The 20507-nt window shown below is 36.9% G+C and overlaps 1 protein-coding gene across 1 annotated transcript; it reads right to left on the reverse strand.

The window, feature by feature from the left end:
* Positions 1–1390: 1390 nt before the first annotated feature.
* On the reverse strand, positions 1391–15125 carry LOC112526647 (N-acetyl-D-glucosamine kinase-like). The gene is made up of 7 exons (XM_025137025.1): positions 14399–15125; positions 13393–13540; positions 12894–13085; positions 12550–12678; positions 11873–12042; positions 10076–10206; positions 1391–1666 (listed from the first exon to the last, which is right to left on the reverse strand). Exons 1-7 carry the CDS (start codon positions 14619–14621, stop codon positions 1577–1579), a joined length of 1083 nt encoding a protein of 360 aa, XP_024992793.1. The 5' UTR covers positions 14622–15125; the 3' UTR covers positions 1391–1576.
* Between the last annotated feature and the right edge of the window lie 5382 nt (positions 15126–20507).

Consider the following 20507-nt stretch of genomic DNA (forward strand, 5'->3'; position numbering starts at 1 on the left):
TCCGCTGCGTTTTATCCGGTTATTTTCGCAAACTAAAACCCAACACTCTTGAACCCTAACTTATGTTCATACGTAAAAGAACACACATCTAATAACACAATACGCTTATCTTCAAAAGTAAGTTAGAATCCCTTTTTAGTATTCTAAATAGTTCTTACGCAGAAAGAACTTATTTTCTTCTAAGTCTTAAACAGCAAATCATTTCTCTTTGCTAAGATATAGTGTGTAACTTAGATTGTTTAGATAGGTTATCTTTACCTTATCTTTCCGCAAACAATCTTGTAAAATTTGTATTGATCATTCTTTATCAATATACATTTTAAATTTGTAAAGTTTACTGTGTTTGTATTCATCCCCCCCCCCTCTACAAACTGTTATACACATCTTGTAGACCCTAACGAGACCAACAGTATTCATCCATCCCTTCTATAAACGGTTACCTTTAAACTCTTGTAGATTCGGTTGGGACTAACATTGAAAAATCGGGATGTAAACTAAAACTGGGATGTAGTTATGTGCCCCCCTTGAGCCGGGGTTTATACCGCAAGAAATGAATCAATGTTCTCCGGATCAAAAGAAATGTGAACAAAAATAAAATACGATGCAAAAAATTAGAACCAACCTGTAATCTTCAAAATAACGTAGAATGAACCATAAGGATTAACATAAAATCTTGTCTTTAAAGGTTTCGATGATACCCCTAAGTCGTGAGTGTGTCAATCACTTAGGCCCATGATTTGACGTAGTATTTATTAATCACCAACAACGATGGTGATCGATTAAGCAAACATAATGCAAGTCCGTTCTTGATATTATATACGTCATGGGCGAGATGTAAAAAACGACTCTCAATCGTTGATTATTCGAAGTAACACTCTATGTAAACCAATATAAATCAGTTGAGTTTCCATCTCATCTCATGTTAATGTTTTTCATCACAGTTTTAAACTTTTAGGATTAAAACAAACTTTTGCGAAACCATCAATCTTAAAATTAAAAGTCCATGTTGGTTATAGTTTGAGATCTTATTCTTATTTTATAGATACTTAAAATTCAAGCAACTCGATATTACGTAACAAGAAATCAATAATGTAAGAAAAACTAGAATATGTTAGAAAATTCAAGAAACATCAACCGGAAAATTGAAAAAAGTGCCTCGAAATCCACTGAAAAAGTTTCTCGAAATCAACCGGAAAAATCCCTCGAAATCAACCAGAAAACTTTAAAATACCTTCAAAATTGTAAAATTCAGCTAAAAGCACATCAAAAATCCTGGGTTGCCAAACCCTACCATTAAATAGTTTTGATTTCTTATTGAAAATGAAAGATGGCTGATGATCAACAAGGAAACAAAAATGATATGAATAATGTCTCAACGAAGAACAATTTACAGAAGATATAAGAAGACGAATCATAATATGAACATACTTGATCGACAACTACAATCACAACAATAATGCTATCGATAAATTATATTTCTCAAGTTCACGTCTTTCATTTCTCTACAATATGTTTTCTTCCTTTGGTACTATACAATTCAATAACCTCAATTGTGCTCAACCTTTTCCGATCGAACCTAATTGTAGTCTGCTTCTGAATGGTCCTGCCGGGATTGTTCTATTATATAGTTCCAAGCAAGCAGTGCTGCTCCGACCGCAGGCTCCACCTGAACACATAAACACATAATCTTGAACAGGAAATTCCGCACAAATGCATAATAAATGGCCACACGAACAGTTTAACCATTAAAAGTGTGTTCAAACAGCGAAAGAAAAAGAGATGCCGAAAATATTGTAAAGACCCCCCTTAGAGCTGTCCAGAATTAAGCATTCCCCCAAGTGTTGGTAAGCATTGCTTAATCTTAACGGTGTGGAAACTATACACCCTTAGGGTTCTGGTAACCTGAGTTAAGTATGTGCTTAATCCTTGCTCAAGTACATGGAATAAATCATACAGAACCTCTTAATCATTCCAACCCCACCACCACGTGCATCAAATCATTCAGTATCTATCAAACAGCCACTTAGAATCATCTGACCGCTTAGCTTAATGCATAAGCTTAATCCCTGCTAAAGTTGACAGTTAGTGCTCGGTTAAAGCTTTTTGGGACACTCAATGCCAACTTGCCGACTGCAACTAAACTCTTAAGACAACATGAATATTGATCAAGAATGAGTTCCACAAAAACATTTGGATCCAGCTAAGAAGCACATCTCAAAAATCAAAGCTAACAAATGCCAGAAAAGAAGTTTTGGGGAGTAGATGAAAAACTTGGAGCAAACTTGGGAAACCAAGTACACACAATAAATAACCTGAAATACGATGGAACAAGTATGCACAAACCTATAAAATGAAATATATAAGATATAAACCAATTTATTTTGCGGGAATTATGGTTAACCAAAGTCATGATTTGACGTTATTTACTTTCTCTTGCTATTTACCTTCATTTTCGACATGGAACGAAGAAGAAAACAAGAGGAAGTAATGAGAAGTCTTATTTCTTTATCACTCTGTTCAATAACACCCCTCCTATATTTATAGTTGAAGTAGCTACTGAATCTAATTGTCAACTACCTCACTAACAGATCGCCACATCAGTTTGCTCGTGTCTAATACTCCCCCTCAAGATGAACCAAGAGAAAATGTCTTTTGAGGGTGATCTTGGACATGGTTGAGTGGCTTGGTAAACATGTCTGTCAATTGAAATGCAATGGTGAATAGGGAGAAGCAAGAACTTCCTCTAAAATGAAATGATAATTTATTTCGACATGTTTTCTTTGTTCATGGAATAGGAGATTGGATGTATTTTGATAGCAAAAATTGTTGTCACCAAACATGGAAGCTGGGAATGAAGTAGACATGCCAAAATCATGGGGTAAATCTTCAAGTAACTGAATCACATAAATCTTTGAATTGAACTCATTTGAAGGTAGATAAAAATATTAACTGGCCTGGGTTTTTCTTGATATATTGTAACAACTTGTAAGATCAAACCAAACGAATCATGTATGTGCCACCCAGAGGTGGGAGTCTGGGGGTGGGATGTACACAACCCAGACCTCCATTCCAAAGAGTAGAATGGTTGTTTTCATGAGTATCCCCCGACATGTAAAAGTGTGTGAGAAAGAGAAAGTGTGCCCAAAAAGTTTGAAGGACTTGTAACAGTCTGCTACCTTAGTTTTGTGTGTCCAATAATTGCTATTAGAGGTCATGTCATTGACAATGGCTAAAGCCATCCTGTCCATCCTCAGTTGCTCCTATGAACGCAACCAAACCACCACAATCTTCCCTCTTCAACTTAGATATGACAGGTGCAACTCTGAACACCGCCAAGAGGACAATGTTTGGTATTCTGTCAAACATGGTCCGACCACATGTCCATCTAAGCATTGTCATTTCTGCAACTCTTAACTTCCTCTCATGGGCCTTGATAGCAAGACCTTCTTGTCGTACAACCCCCCATGGCAGCCCTACACTTTAGCCACCCATCTTTATGCAATGTGTTATGTCATCCCCCATCTCCCCCCTTCTGAACCATGAAGTCTAAATACTTGAAAAACTGTCCATTTGGAGAACCCTTTGTCCCTCAATGTCAGACTTTAACCCCCTCATCAATACACTTCCCGTTGACATTGCACCACCTATAGGGGTCCTCGCAAGTCATTGATCGTCCGTAAATAATTTGAATCTCCCTGACATGCCTCCATGGTACTCCCTCTACATTGAGCTAACTAATTGTCAACTACCTCATTAACTACCACTAATGCCAACTTGCCAAATCAGTTCCACGTTTAAGTTGCCATTTTCTTTGTTACTTCTTCAATCCCATGAAAGTTGTAGCTAGACACATAGTTCTAGGACTGTCTATTAGAATAAGATAATGTTGTGGCCCAACTAGGCTTTATAAAACATGAGACTTGCTCAAGGATAACCTAAATGTCATGAATTTGAATATCTCGTTTGTGTTTTACCAATGAACTACTAAGAGTGCATCAATAGGAAGGACACAGAAGTTTCACCCTCTCGTATTCTAAAAAGATAGGGTAAATTGATAGCAGCAGGACCCTTTAGAAATATTATAGGAGGAAAAAACAAGAAGGAAGAGGAGATATATTAGAATAGAAGAGATATGGTGGAAGCTTTTACTCACCATTATCTCTTATCCATTAGTTATAATTATCATTATCTCTTAGCTTCCTTATCCAACCCCAACTAGGTTTTATTTTGCAGTTTCCTTTCTACTTTCCTAGGTATTTCGTATAAAGAATAGGTTATGAAGTTTGTTATAGGCATCTTATTTTATTGAAGATTTTCTGTTTAGATTCTGCAGGTGTCTTCAGTAAGATTAATTATTTTTTTATGTTTTTATCCTGGTGGGTCTTTATCATTGGTATCAGAGCAGGATTCATCGGACATGGCAAACACCAGAAATTCAGCTTCCAATACACAGAATGAGCGCAACTCCGATGTTGTGGGTCAACAACTATCGTCCATTGCTTCTCGACTTGAAGCCCTGGCTGCTGATGTTGCAGTTCTTAAAGCACGGACAACCAAAAGAACCGGAGAGGACGCAGAAACTGCATCAGGTCACCAGCATCCCCCGAGGAGACCTAATATGAAGAATTGAAGATCGAGTTCCCCAAATTCGAAGGAGGGGATCCTCGCGGATGGATCCTTCAGGCGGAGAAATACTTCTGTTATTACCAAACTCCAGAGGAATTAAAGGTCGAAGTGGCTTCAATGTATTTGGAAGATGATGCACTCAATTTTTATGCATGGATCAACAGTGTCCATACCTTTTTTTGTTGGGGAGATTTGGTGAGAGCTTTACAAGATAATTATGGCCTAGTAGCATTTCGCAACCTGGATGAACACTTATGCAACATCAAACAAATGGGAACGGTGCAAGGATATAGGCAAGAATTCGCTAAAAGGGCTTCTCGCATTCACAATTGGCCAGAGCATTGCCTTTTAGGGGTTTTTCAAAATGGGTTGAAGGAGGACCTGAAAATAGATGTCAGAATTCATAAACCTAACAGTGTCTACAAGGCTATGAGCGCTGCTCTTGAGTTTGAAGCAAATCATGAACCCGTGGACAAAAAGGGCCAAATTCATTTACTTTCAGCAAACCTAGAACTCCTTTTTCATCTTCGGCGCCTTATCAACGTCTTCCTAACCCCAATCCATGAAATTCGTGCCCGGCTACCCAAAAGACAGAACCAACAGTACAATCAGAAACTTGGGATGCAGAAAGGCAATCCCGCCGTGACAAAGGCCTCTGTTTCCGATGCAATGAGAAATTTGCACCGGGTCAACGATGTAAACAATCCACTTTCTTCCTGTTAGAGATCGCCAATGGAGAAGAGCAAACTGCAGATCAAGACAATGATCATAAACAAGACGAAGATCTGGCAGAAATTTCATTCCATACGATTCTGGGACTAACATAGGTAGCAACCATGAAAGCTGCAAGCAACCCTTTCGAAAAAGCAAGTGATTTTGTTAGCGTCTTTTTCAATCACTATCCAAATTAACTCCAGATCGGATTGATAATTTTGGTTGACAGTGGTTCTATCCATAATATAATTTCATCTTCTGTGGTTAAAGAGTTGGATTGACAACAGAGCAATCCCTAATTTTGGAGTACAAATCGGAGATGGCAAAATTATTTGATGCAATAAATCGGTCATAATTTACCCATATAGAAATCATTAGACTATCACCCATTCTCCATCAAGGGTGCAGATGTTGTCTTGTGGATTAAGTGGCTGGCTTCCTTGAGTACTGTTTGTGATTTTCTATGTGAATGGAAAAAGGTACAAGTTACAAGGAATTCCAACCGTGGCAGAGTCTCTCTCCATTCTTATGCCAAAATAGAGAAAACATCAGATGACCCAGCTCTCTCTCAGGAGACATACAGTTACTGCTCTCATATTATCAGCATATTTTTTCTGCAATGGCCACTTTACCTCCAATTCAAAGCCACTCGCATGCTATTCCACTGTTACCTAACCCTCCAAACATTAGGCCATATCGCTACCCGTATTTCCAAAAAACCGAGATCGAAAACCATGTTCAAGAATTGTTAACATTGGGATTTATACGCCCTAGTGCAAGCCCAGTGTTGCTGGTCAAGAAAAAAGCTACGCTGTTAATATCGCGATATATCGTCCATATATCGGCGATATATCGGATATCGGACCTAGGCAAAATATCGCTGCATAAATATCGGTCAAAATATCGTCCCCGATATTATCGGTGATATTTTCCGATTTTTCCCGATATTTAGCGATATTTTGATGTATATATCGATCTTTTAGGGTTCCATTATTTGGGTTTTTGTTATTTCATGGGCTTAGTTTTTTGGGCTTGGTTACATATATTATTAGGTCTGAAATTAATAGTCTGCCTTCCAACGGTCTTCTTCCTTTCTTTTCATCTTTACGACTTCACACTTCACAGACACCTAGTTCAACTTCACGAATCACGACTTCAGACTTCTTACAACTTCAGACTTCTCACGAATCAAGTGAATGTATTGGATGATGTTGACTCGGATGCCGAACCTATTGCTTGCGATTAGCTCGTTTTTGAACACTTTAGATGATGTGATGTTTTAATTTTGAAACTATATTTCTAAACTCTAATTAATGCATATTATATATATAATTCTAAGAAATATTATGTTAACCGCTATTTTGGACCGATATATCACTGATATATCACCGATATAACCGATATATCGAATATCGGTCCTGACCGATATTTTGTATTCTGACCGATATAACAGCATAGGAAAAAAGACAATCCATGGGGGGTCTGTGTTGATTACAGAGAGCTAAATCATCTCACAATCCCAAAAAAGTATCCTATACCCAACATCAACGAACTCCTTGATGAACTACATGATGCAACCATCTTTTCAAAAATTGACCTCAAATCCGGGTACCACCAGATTCGTATGCACCCCCCTGATGTATACAAAACAACCTTTCAAACCCACTCAGGCTATTAGGAGGTTCTTGTTATGCCTTTGGCCTACCAAATGCACCATCCACATTCAAATATACCATGAATGATCTGTTCCGTCCTTTCCTTCGCAAATTTATTTTGGTGTTATTTGACGGACATTTTAATATACAGCCCCAACCTCGAAGCTCATCTAAACCACCTCCAAAGCATGCTTGAACTACTACAGGCGCACTTATACTATGCCAATGCCAAAATTGTTCATTTGGGCATCCTCATATTAGCTTTTTGGGGCATATGGTTTCTCGAGAAGGCGTGAGAGTCGATCCAGAGAAGGTTCAAACTGTAATGGAATGGCCTGAACCCCGTAATGTCAAAGAGCTTCGTGGGTTCCTTGGTTTGACAGGATATTATGGTCGATTTGTCAAAAATTATGGTTCAATAGCAAAACCCTTGACGGATTTAACCAAGAAAAATGGTTTTCTATGGAACCCTCAAGATGAATCAGCCTTCAATGACTTGCTTGCATTAACAATGGTCCCTGTATGCCAACTACCGAATTTTTGTCTACCCTTCACAGTTGAATGTGATGCTTCATCAGCTGATGCTGGAGCAATTCTACTACAATCAAATCATCCTACTGCATTTTTTAGCAAAGGCTTATCCTTTTCTAACCGTTTAAAGTCGGCATATGATAAGAGAATTATTGGCCTTGCAAAAGTGGCAACATTATTTATTGGGAAAACCTTTTTTTTGTGAAATGTGACCACTGCAACCTCAAACACCTACTTACTTAAAGAGTGACCACTGGCGAACAAGGTCTCCTTATGAACTTATCTCCCTTTGACTTCATCATTGTCTATAAAGCAGGAAGAGAAAATCAAGGGGATGATTCACTATCAAGAAGACCTCAACATGCTGAATTTTTAGCTATTGCTTTGCCGGTCAACATGGATTTTGTAGACCTCCAAAAAGCCTTGCTAAAGGACCAGTACACAAGGGATATTATCGCCTCTATCAGACAAGACCTGACGACACATCCTGGTTTTAGTTTCACTGCTAACAAATTGTTTTATGAGAGTCGTCTTGTCATCCCAAAGGACGGAGTGTTACGCCAGAAACTTCTAGTAGACTGTCATGATTCCTTGACCGGACGCCATGGAGGTTACCTCAAAACTCTAAAGCGTCTAACAGAGAATTTCTTTGGCCACACGTGAAGAAAGATCTTAAAAAGCATGTGCAAAATCGCTCAACTTGCTAGCAAAATAAGTATGAGATACTCTCTCCTGCCGGTCGTCTTCAACCACTACCGGTTCCAGAACGTGTTTGGGAAGACATATCACTGGATTTTATCATGGGCCTTCCTAAATCAAGTGGTTTTGACACCATTCTATTCGTATGGATCGACTTAGCAAGTACAATCATTTAGTTCATATCGCCCATCCTTTCAAGGCAAAAAACAATTGCAGCGGTGTTTTACAAAGAGGTTGTTTGGTTGCACGGTATTCCTCGTTCCATTCTATCCAATAGAGATGCTACTTTTCTTATCAATTTCTGGAAGTAACTGTTTTGTCAGTATCATCCGCAATCTAATGCACAAACTGTAGTAAGTCGTTGTCTTGAAGCCTACTTAAGGTGCTTTGCCCATGAAAAGCCTTCTTCTTGGAGTACTTTTTTGGCCTGGGATGAATAATCTTTCAACATTGGGTTTCACACATCTACAGGCATGACTCCCTTCAAAATCATGTATGGTCGTGACCCGCCGACTCTTCACATATGTTACGAGTGATGTGAGAATCAAAATGTTGCTTTAGAAGAGCAACTGATAGCCAGGGATGACATGTTGAAACTCCTTCAAGAAAACCTTCTCAAAGCGCAGTCTCGCATGAAGGCTCAAGCCGACTCCAAGCAACGTGAGTTATCCTTCGAGGTAGGCGACACTACCTTCCTTAGAATTCAGCCATTTCAACAAAGATCTTTGGCCAAACAAAGGTATGAAAAACCTTCTCCGTGTTTTTTTGGCCCATACACTATTATTCGTCGCGTGGGACCAGTTGCATATGAACTAGCCTTACTAGAAGACTCAAAAATACACCTTGTTTTTCATGTATCCTTGCTGCAACCGCCTAATGGTAGATCCCCATCTACTCCCTCTCCGGCACTACCTATCTCAGCTGATTGGGAACAAGTTTTGGTCTCGGAAAAAGTTTTAGCTCACCGCTGGGTAACTGAGTCTCTCGGTCTAGTACTCCTATGTGTTGTAATTATTGGTGAAATGGCAGCAAGCACAACCGATGAGGCAACCTGGGAAATTTACGACCTGCTATATTGGCAATTTCCAACATTTCGCCTTGAGGACAAGGCGAGTTTTCAGGGAGGGAGTAGTGATAGCAGCAGGACTCTTCAGAAATATTGTAGGAGGAAAAAACAAGAAGGAAATTAGAATAAAAGAGATGGTGGAAGTTTTTACTCACCATCATTAGTTTTAATTACCTTATCTCTTAGCTTCCTTATCCTACCCCAACTAGGTTTTCTTTTGTAGTTTCCTTTTTACGTTCCCTAAGTATTTAATATAAATAATAGGTTATGAAGTTTGTTTTAGGCATCTTGAATATTTTATGCAATTTACTTTGAGTTTAGTCTTCTTTGTGAACCTTTATTTTATTCAAGATTCTCTGTTAAGATTCTGCAAATGTGTTCGGTAAGATTAATTATTTTTTCTGCTTTTATCCTGGTAGGTTTTTATGAGTAATCTTCTGAACCATATCCATTATCAATTACTAACGATAACAGTAGGAAGATAACAAAATATGACATTTTTGTATGACAACCCAAAATGGATGTTTTTGGCCTTCTTGGTATGCAAAAGGTTATATATACTTGCAATATCCAATATGCATTAATAGGCACTTGGATAGTACCCTTATCTATTCCATGTTATTAGAGATGACTCTATGTCAATTTTCAATCACAATTGCGCTTATTGGCTTGAATTTAAGTGCAGTTATGTCACTAAGACAAGAGGTGTAATTAAAGACATAACTCATAATCAATAAAGAGGCCAACACAACATCATAATTAAAAGATTATGGATTATGCTTACCTTTGGCCTAATTGGGAGCATCCCAGGGAAGTCTTTGGCAATGCAACTAATAACTTCTTTTCCAATGTCCCACCTCCTATTCGCTTCAAGAACACCACCAACCATAACGAGAGGGAAAGTATCATTTCCATCTGCCAAGGTAACATAAACTAGAAATTTAACTATAAAGGTCAAAGACATCTGAATTAAGCTATTTAACTTGCAACATAAACAAGTGAGAGAAAACCAGACCAATGTCCGTTGAAAACGAAATTAATAAACAAGTAAACGACCCATATTCCAGAGATAAGTTAGTTCTAGATGATGCTTACTCACTCAAGTCTATCTGACTGAAAATAAGCATGAAAATCTAATCCCCTTCCACCCTACTTATACAAGCTGTTGAAAATGAAAATACCGAAATTGATCTATCTTAGTTGACTATAAACTCATGCTTACAATAGACCAACACTAACACTGGTTAAGGCCTAACATTACTCCCCCTTCTACTAAGAGTGAGACACCTCTAAAAAATTGTTGTATGAAGCCGAATGGTTCCAACAGTTAGATCAATGCTTATTGTTGCATTCACTTTTAGGGTGTGGTTTAATTGAAGTCTGACCATAGAGTTGTGCGAGACAACAACCATATCCAAATCAATCCACCAACCATGATAGGTAAGTGTAACTGGTCAAATCAATCCACCAACAGATTCAGTCCTTTAACCGGTCCAACATCCACTTTTTCTAACTAGCCATTATTAACGGTGGTCGTAATTGGTCATGCTCTGACCAGGATTTCCTTACCCAGGCCGGTTTCAAGTTTCGTACCCATTTGAACTTCTGTAGTCACTGGGTGTTTTGTCGCTCGGTTCTTAATGTTATCAAGGAAATAGTTCATTTAAAAATAATGTTATTAAAGAAATAGTTAATATTTAACAATAATATATATATATATATATATATTAAAAATAAAAGTAAAAAACACATCAACTAAGGGACTGGTCCTGTATATTACAATCAACTATTCATTTTCCTCCGAGAGACAGGTCTGGATTGGGATGGGTTCAGGATCCATTTAGCAGCACCTTAGGATGGCATAGCATGGCGTACTCCTCCTGTTCGGGCCGACACTGACACTGAGAGACGAAAGCTAGGGGAGCATTTGTACTATATGTGCAAATCATTGCACCGTTTAACCAACACCGGCTATATCAGTTGGAGGAGTGATTGATTAACGGATTTGCCCACCTCTATTAGACCCTATATTAAGCTCAAATATAGGCATTATGAATCTTGCTAGTAATCCACTCTTGCCCATTAAGCCAACATCCTCAATTAACCCATGAACATGCCTTTGTCTTACCGACACAACCACCCAATGCCTACGTCCAATGGCCCTATGAGAAGACTCTCATCCTACCCCTATTACCCGACTACCACCTATGATGTCCAACTGTAATCACCAAGGCTCTTCAGTCACCCCAATTGTAAGCGGTACAGACAAGAGGATCTATGGTTGGGAGCATGGTTTTTGGATGGGCTCTCGTTTAGCGGCTGCTCTAGAGATAGATATTTTTGTGGTACAATGCTACTGATTTTTATTAATTATGAACCAAGGTTCAGACACACTATGACAAAACCCTAAGTTCCTATCACCTTTAATCGAAGTCTAGTGAAGTTACAATCCAGGTATGATTAACTTTTCTCTTATTTTGAAGATTCCTGTTAAATTGAACTTTGTAAATTGGCTCAATGGAGTACGTTTTGTCCAAACCGACCTTGAAAGTTTGAACAAGGATGATTAATTGATATGCACCTTTACCACACAATCCGAGTCTATGAACAACAGCTTTAACACTTGAAGCCAACTCTTTAACAGCATGAATCAATATATCATTTGCAACTTGATCACCGGCTTCTGCACATGATATCACAACAGGGACTAAAGTTGCAATGCGAGCCCAGGATGGATCGGCATAGGTCCACCTATATTCAAATGGATGAATCAGTAAGCATTATCATTTCCAAGTAGATGCACTCAAAATGATATAACATAGTTTCGAATTTTAAGAATGGCACCCCCCATGCATCAAGCAACCAACATTTTTTTCGGAAGGGTGTCCCAGGCATAGCCTGGATTAATCCCTGCCTAGCAAATTGTGATTGCAAGAAATTAGTCTTGATAAACTCAGTGGCCATGATTGTTGTGTACGCCTGGAATCGAGCCCTGGACAGATGGGATATTCCACAACATCCCCCAGGACCTCAACCACTACGTCCCAACCCTTGTGGTTAAGCAATCACCATTGCTGGAGATGGATTGACTAAACTACACAATCTACCGAACAAGAAACAACATTGGTGAATTACTTTACTGAACTCATGTTATTAAAGCATTCATATAAAACTACTAGGGCTACATGACATACATACATACATATATATATATATATATGTATATATATATGTTGTGTATAGAGAAAATTCAAATACCCAATTAGTTCATCTGGAGAAGAATATTGAAGTTCATGCAGGATGGTACGTGTGAGCATTGTTTGTGGACCACGCCCATCAGAAGCCCTTATTACTGCTGTCAAAGCCTTTGCTGCAATACCATATCCACTACAAGTAAACAGGACAGATCACATCCCACGGTCATTTGATATGCTCAACATATATAACAAAAACTTAACATGAAAGGGTACATATTATATGGGTTCATTGGGCATTGGCAGGACAGAAATAAAGAGTATACCTATCATCACACTGAACTGTCTTTGAATGTTTATAGATAGTTCCGGTTGTTAAAGCCAAGAAGTAAAGTTTGTATGTCATACCTTCCCCAATCACCTAAGATGGGTCCTGCACCAGATGCCCGAGCTTCTCTCCCATCTTCAGTATATCCATACGCAATGGTCCCTGTACCAGAAATTAGAACACACCCATGAAGCTTTCCCATGGTTCCACTAGCCAAAGCTGCCACAGAATCATTCTCAACGAAAAATTCAACATCGCTAGGGAAAATATCTCTGAGTATGGAAAGAAGATGAACAGGGTCAAAACCGAAACAACAAAAGCTAGATAGAGTCCAATAAAAGAAAGCATGTTAGTTGTTTTTGCATTTATAGAATATAGAGCAGTTAGTATGGATCAGATTCCAATTAGTATGAGCTAGCTTTGAACTTTGTGGTCTTCGTGACTTGGGCATCTCTAGCATTACCTTCAGTTTCATAGCTAGAGAGGGACACCATTAACAATCTCTCAAGAAAACAGGGATGCAATAATGCAACACAGAGAGTATATAAAGATTGCTGTATGGGTTCAAAGTTTTCTCACCTAAGCCAATCTAGAATTCGTTGTTGATCTGTTGGATGGTTAACTCCAGATACAGCTAAGCAAACCGCTCGAACAGCAGTTCTAGTTGAACCTGATTTTGAAAGAGCTTCAGCCATAACTTGTTCTAGCGTCTCCCTTGCAGCAATTTCTGTGAAGCATATGTAGAAAGGTAACCATAATAACATATATGGCACAATCTTCAACCATTGCAACTGAAATGTTCAATGGGATTGTATACAACGTAATATTTTGATATTTGGTTAACATAGTTTTGTTGCAATGCCCATTCTGAAAACTAAAATAACAGAGATGTATAACAACAAATTAGCTAGCCACATCTCTTCATGACATTCTGTGTTTTGAGAAGTGAAAGATCAATCTTGATAAACTTGTGCACATTTTGTTACCATGAGAAAACCAAACAAAAGCTAAACAACCCCAATTCTGCAAATCAGTATAACCAGAAAAGGCACAATCTTGATCCAGATATCATGACATGCATCAGAACATGCTTGTATGTTTGCATTCGATAGATAACGAAGTGAAAATCCATGTAAGCAGACAATGAGTTATACATACTTTTTCATAGTTACCAGTTTTGTCTTGTTTTCATATGCATCTCTTGTATGAAAAATGACCATTAAAGCTGAAATGTAACGATGGAAGTTAGGCAATCGCCACATTTATAGTTTGATGACAAGGTTTTCACCAGTAATAAAAATTATAACCGTAGAAAAAACAGATTGCTGCTTATATAGCTTAAGTATTTGCAAGTACTACCATCTTTATCGCTATGTGCCATATTTTAGTGCAAATCCAAACATTGCCAATGAGACAATAAAATTGCAAAATCACCCACAACCGTAGTGTTAAAGTTTCTACATCAACTAAATTAGTAGGTAGCATTGCTTCGATTCAATAACAAAATAACTGAAGTATTCAATCTGTAACACCGAGCAATGCATGAAGTATTCAATCTGTAATAAGTAGCGGGATGAATTGGTACCACCAACACTATTGTGATTGGAGCAGCCGGCGACAGCTCTGGCATAGACCGGAGGAGGATCCGGCGAATGGTGGTTTGGAGTGAAAGGGATAATGGGCATGCATATGCACACCGTATTAGTAGTCCCACCATCCAATCCCAGTATCAGCTTCTGCCCACCACCCATTTCCCCTGATACTTCTTGCTCGAAATCCCAAATTTCTCCATTTCTGTATCTCTTCATCACTACCCACCCAATTCTGCACACTATTATGGACAAACTGAACAGAAATGAAAACCCCCAATTAAACTCGATTTTGCATACAGAAACTTGAGAGTGTCTCACATATGCTTATGATTAGAGGGTAGTGTAATGAATTAAATTTTGTTGATTATAATAATCGGATTCGGACGGCAAATTGTCCAAACACTACTGGTTATCAGCTTCCAACAAAAGCAATTTTTAATGGGATTTGCCAAAAACCAAATTGGGGTGAGTGTCAAGACTGCAATATTGTAAGCTTCATAGAATAATGCAATAGAAAATTGTTTGAACAACTTCGTATTTCTATTTGATGCCCAAATGGAGGATGATGGGCGATGAGCTTCGACCTTTCAACATATAATACAACTACAACAGTGGCTGGAATATAATAAGTTTCATGGTTTTAACCATATGTAGGTGCAGTTACATGCATATGTGTTTATAATATTCAAAATTAGGAATTAGAGAGAGAAGATGATGAAGAAACTTGGGAGACTCTTCTTCGTGTCGACCATTTTTCCTTCCTTTTCTGGGAGATGTGCTCGTGACAGCATTTGCCTGGCGTTTGTCGATCCTTAACTAATTACTAAATTATTTTTATTAAAAACTAGTTTATAAACCTATAAGATAAACAGAAAACATAAGAAATAGTCAATTATAAATATATTATTATATAATTTAAATAGATTTTTAATAATATAATATGTTAATTAATATAAAACAGTAAAGAAAAATTAAATAATACAATATGTTAATCGAAAGAATTTAAAATTGATTATTATATACATATACTGTAAATTTTGAATTCGTTAAAATAAATTTTATAAAAATTTACATTGATATATGATTTTAAATAACCACTACATATAATATTAGATAACAATAAAATTGATCAACCTCACATATTTTAATTAGTTAATATTTTTTTTCCAAAATATAACTAATAATTAAGTTAAATATTTTATTAAAATTATTTAGCATATTACAATTATCCATGAAATAAATAAGTATAACTTTATATATAACTCATGTAAAAAAAATTAGAATTGTTACATTTACTTTGTAATATCTAAATATATTAAATAATAATTAATATAGTTCAAAAATCGTATCTTTTGAATTATTCTTTTAAATATATTACAGAACAAAATCTCTCGTTACTTCTTGAATTATCTTATTGGTCTTACACAATACGCAACAAGAAGGAACCATACAACACACATCCATCACTAAAGTCTCTTCATCTCATCAAGATTTGTAGTTTAAAGAGTTTATTTTAAGTAAGTTGTTTTTTATATTTCAATCTTTGTATTAATTTTTAAGGGGATTTTTAAAAAGAAAATACTTATGGTTTTTTTAATGTAAATACGAGGGGAAGGAGTACATATGTTTTGCCTGTATTAAAATTAATTAATAATGCATAGTCAAAATTAATTAATAATTTTTTAATTAATTTTAATTACTACAAATTAATATTTATGAATAACTAATATTTATTTATAATTAATAATTAGTATTAAGCAAGGTATAATTTAAAAAAGCGTAAAAAAACTCCTCATAAGCTACTTCAAATAGCTTATTAATAAATTAGTTTATGTGCAATTCAGATGATCACTCAAAAAATAATTTATGAGTTAGCTTATAAGTTACTTTATGTTTGACAAACAATATTTTTGTTAAAAAATAATTTTTACCATTTAAATATTTTTTTTCTTTGAGAATTTTAGCTAAATTAATTACGATGGATTCTTTCATGTAACACCCACAAATTCGCACATTGCATATTACACATAATTCATCCATAGAATACATGTTTTCCCCACATAGGTCTATAATATAAGAGTCAATAATGTAAAATACACAACTCAAAAATTCCAAAAATACATGCTCTTGTATCCTAGCATCTATGCTTCCAAAGCATGGCTAATCAAGATCTTCACACAGTTAAACACATAGAAAAATAATTCACATAATGTTCTTTCCCTTATTATCATTACCTGCACACATATTTTTGAAAACACAAAATGAGGGTTAGACATGAATGTCTAGTGAGGTCCCCTTTTATGTAATACAGGGTGAAGATCACCAAAACATTAATTTCAAATAATTCATCTCATGTAGCAAAAACTGAAAATCATATTCTGTTTCGGTCCATCGGGCCTCTGGTTCCAAACCATACTTGGAATATATTTTAATAAACAGGACCAGAGCCCCTCTGGTCTTTCTACCAGAGCTTCTGGTTCCTCGACCAGAGCCTCTGATTGTACTATCCAGAGCTTCTAGCTCATATCATTCCTTATAATGTTCTTTTAGTTAAGCTTTCAACCAATAAGATAGCCTTTTTCATAAAAAGAATAGTTATAAAGGGTTCATGCTCGACCAGAGCCTCTGGTTGTACTAACCAGAGCTTCTGGTTCAAAAGACATGATCAACCAGAGCCTCTGGTTCAACGTGTAAGCCAACCAGAGCCTCTCTGGTTTGTTTTTCTTAAAAGATTCTAAGTATAAAATCCTTCTTTTAAAACTTCTTAAAATATGATTTTACAGAAGCTCTTATCAATAGATACAGAGCCTCTGATCCAACTAATATGTTTAGTAGAAACTTGCATATTCCCCAATCAATAACAAAAACCCTCTGGTCCGATAACGAGGACCAACCAGAGCTCCTCTGGTTCCTCATAAAAATGACTATTTTGTTCCAACACACTTTTAATCAAAATTAATGACCATAGGCCATATTTTCCCGTAACCATAACATCAATACTATTATTTCCAATAAGAACAACATCTCTGAATTCTCAAATCACCAAGAAGAGAATGCTCAAATCTGTTGTAATCTTAATAGATATAATAACAAGAGTTATACCATGCATACACACACAACGACCATCCTTATTTCATCCATAATTCCCCCTTTATAGCAATAGCTATCCATCACATACAACGACCATCCTTATTTCCCCTGAAAATTCTTATGAACTATTTCATCCAATGACAGGCTGCAGTCATTTCTGTCAGAGTGAACCTCGCTCATAGTTTTAACCAAAATCTATRGACTATTTCATCCAATGACGGAACAAAGTCATATACGTCAGAGTGAACCTCGTCTATAGTTTTAACCAATCATAATCTCAAAATAGGTTTATATTCAAAACCTTCCAAGCCTTAGAACAATATGTTCTGTAAATGATTTCTCAAATCATTTATTCCTCTTTAAATCCTCAACATAGGATATCATATCCCAAAACTGTTAAAACACAGTTTTTGCTTTAATCATTCCAAAACAAATTCAAACTTCAAAAATTCGAGCTATTTCCTTTAAAGTTGTTTAGAACAGTTTTACCAATTTCTTTTAAATTTCAAACCATCAATACTCAACAGTTTTCAAGATCAATCAGCAGATTAAAAACTCAGGGTTTGTAAACATATAGTAATTCAAAAACTCACCTTAAAATAATAGATTCTGCAGATTATCAAGCAGCAAATAACAAAATCTTTAAACAGCAATATTCTTCAAAAACATTTTTCAAGAACTCCTTCAAGAACACTTTCACCGCCTTTAAACACTCACTTTTTGTAAAAGGGCAAATTGCATGAAAAAGTAACGTACTTTAACTTGATTCCTATTTTGGGTAACGTACTTTCAAAACTTTCATTTTGGTACCTAAGATGTAAAGTTTTAAACATTTAAGTACCCGGGTAACTGGTTGAAGTATTAACCGATTATCATGTTGATGTGGCGAGTGATGTGGTATCCAACTCGGTATTATTTGCTGACGTGGTCAGTGACGTGGATTATCCGCTTGGTAAGTCTTTGACTATTTGAGTGGTTTATTTCTGTAATCGTACATCATTTGAACGGTGTTTGACTTTTTGATCGGTTTAAAATTTTGACTTTTGAGCGATTTGTTTTAGAAGGACTTTGTACGTACTTTGACTTGTTGACTTTGTTGACCTTGACATGTTGACTTGTTGACTTTTTATGTCCGATTTTCATTTTCGATTTTTGACTAAGTGTTGAAAACCTCCGATTTGAGATTTTTAAAACAAATTGAATTTTGTGCCTTATCCGTATTTCAATTTTAGTAATCCATATGAAATTAGTAAATTCTGGTTAAGAAATGAACTACTTGAGCTTGTCAATGCCAAAAGATTTCCGTCCAAGGCAAGAAAGTTCGTGCCTTTTCAGAGATTTTTGCAACTATTCATAAAGGCCATGATGAATGCCAACGAAGATATTCCGGCCAGACCTAATTCAGAAAAAGGGCCAACATTTATCATGACCAGAATTCGGCAGCATACAGAAGTAGAAGATTTGGATTCGATAATGCCAGTTCCACCAGAATTAATTGCTTTAGCTGATCAGAATGCTTAGTGCGTAATAGATTATAGAAGAGTRATAGATCCAATAGTTCAACCAGAACCGGTTGAACTTGCCCAAGGATCACCCCATGCCTCAGCTAAGAGAGAAGTAGAAATAGAAGAGAGAGTTCAGGAACAAGGGTTACTTGAACAGGGTAGTGTGATGAGAGAAAATGAAAGTGAGAGGGGTGAACAAGTGAGGGGAGCGTCTGATCAGCAACGGACTTTAAATTTCAGAACTTCCACAACTTCTTCAAGTTCGGAAGCTACTGAATCTGATAATCAGGCTGATTCTGGTGATGAACACAATGATGATGATGATGATGATGGAGCTGACGCTCAGAATGCTCCTGACCAAAATATTCCCGTTGGAACTTTTGTGGATGATATTGATACGATCTTTCCTGAATATTCAGCTCAGCAACCTTGTCCGAGTCTACGTTCTTTATCATTTAATGTTGACGAATGCGATAACTATGATCGTATTCTTCAAGGTTTATCAAATAAAGGAGGAGATGAGGGTGTTGAAGTTGAAAATGAAGAGAGGTTGAGAGAAAGGGAAGAAAAAGAATATGGAGAGGGTGAGAGTGGAGCAGAAAAAGAAGATCAAGCTCCTTCTCAAACTGAAATACTTAGCTGGGCAACCACATCTACTACTGACATTCATGTGTTGAATGTTGGTATTGAAGCAGACAAGCTAGCCCAGCTATGCAAATGCACACCTCTCCTATCCACTCAACTGGTTCTCAACAACCTATTGTTTCAATTTCACAAGGGGATATAGCACATATGCTAACTACTTCTCATTTGGAGAATGTAGTTATTGAAACAAGTAGGCCGCTGCCCTAGCCTACGACTTCGATTCTGTGCACCTCGAGTCTAGAGCCGATACACATAGGTACACATGAGTCAAGAGCATTTGTTGCTCAAGGTGCAGTTCTTAGTGAACTTTCCGGAATGATGGGAGTGATGTCTTTTGACATTTCACGAGGATAGGTTGGAAGTCCTACCAATGCTAACATCATGCCAACATTGAACGTAGGCACAACAGTTTATTCAACTGTTGTTACAACTGATATTCTAAGTGAATCAGGAGTTACTTTACCCGACTTTGTGTCAAGGGAATATCTGGACGCTGCCCTAAAGGTTGTTCAAGAAAATTTTGATGTTCAAATGGCTAGTCTCAAAAGAATTTTGAAGGAGAATGAGGTTATAGAAGAAGAGCCACCGTCTGTGCCATCACCACCAACTGTACCTGAACCATCTATACCAGATCAATCGGTGGATGAGCTAAAATCGTTGCTGTATGCCAAGTTGATGGCATCTCAGAATCCAGATGCTGAGGACGCAGATTTGGTTGGTCTCCTACGTCAACAATTAGACGTGAACCCCGTTATTCGAGCCTCRGAGTTTTTGGCTTTTCAAGATGTGATTAATGCTAATTTCTCTAAAGTTAGTAACTTAATCACATCCAATACCCAAGATCTAAAACGTTCAATGGATA

This window comes from Cynara cardunculus (genome assembly GCF_001531365.2).
Source record: "Cynara cardunculus var. scolymus isolate 2C chromosome LG 1, CcrdV1, whole genome shotgun sequence".
Classification (NCBI taxonomy): domain Eukaryota; kingdom Viridiplantae; phylum Streptophyta; class Magnoliopsida; order Asterales; family Asteraceae; genus Cynara; species Cynara cardunculus.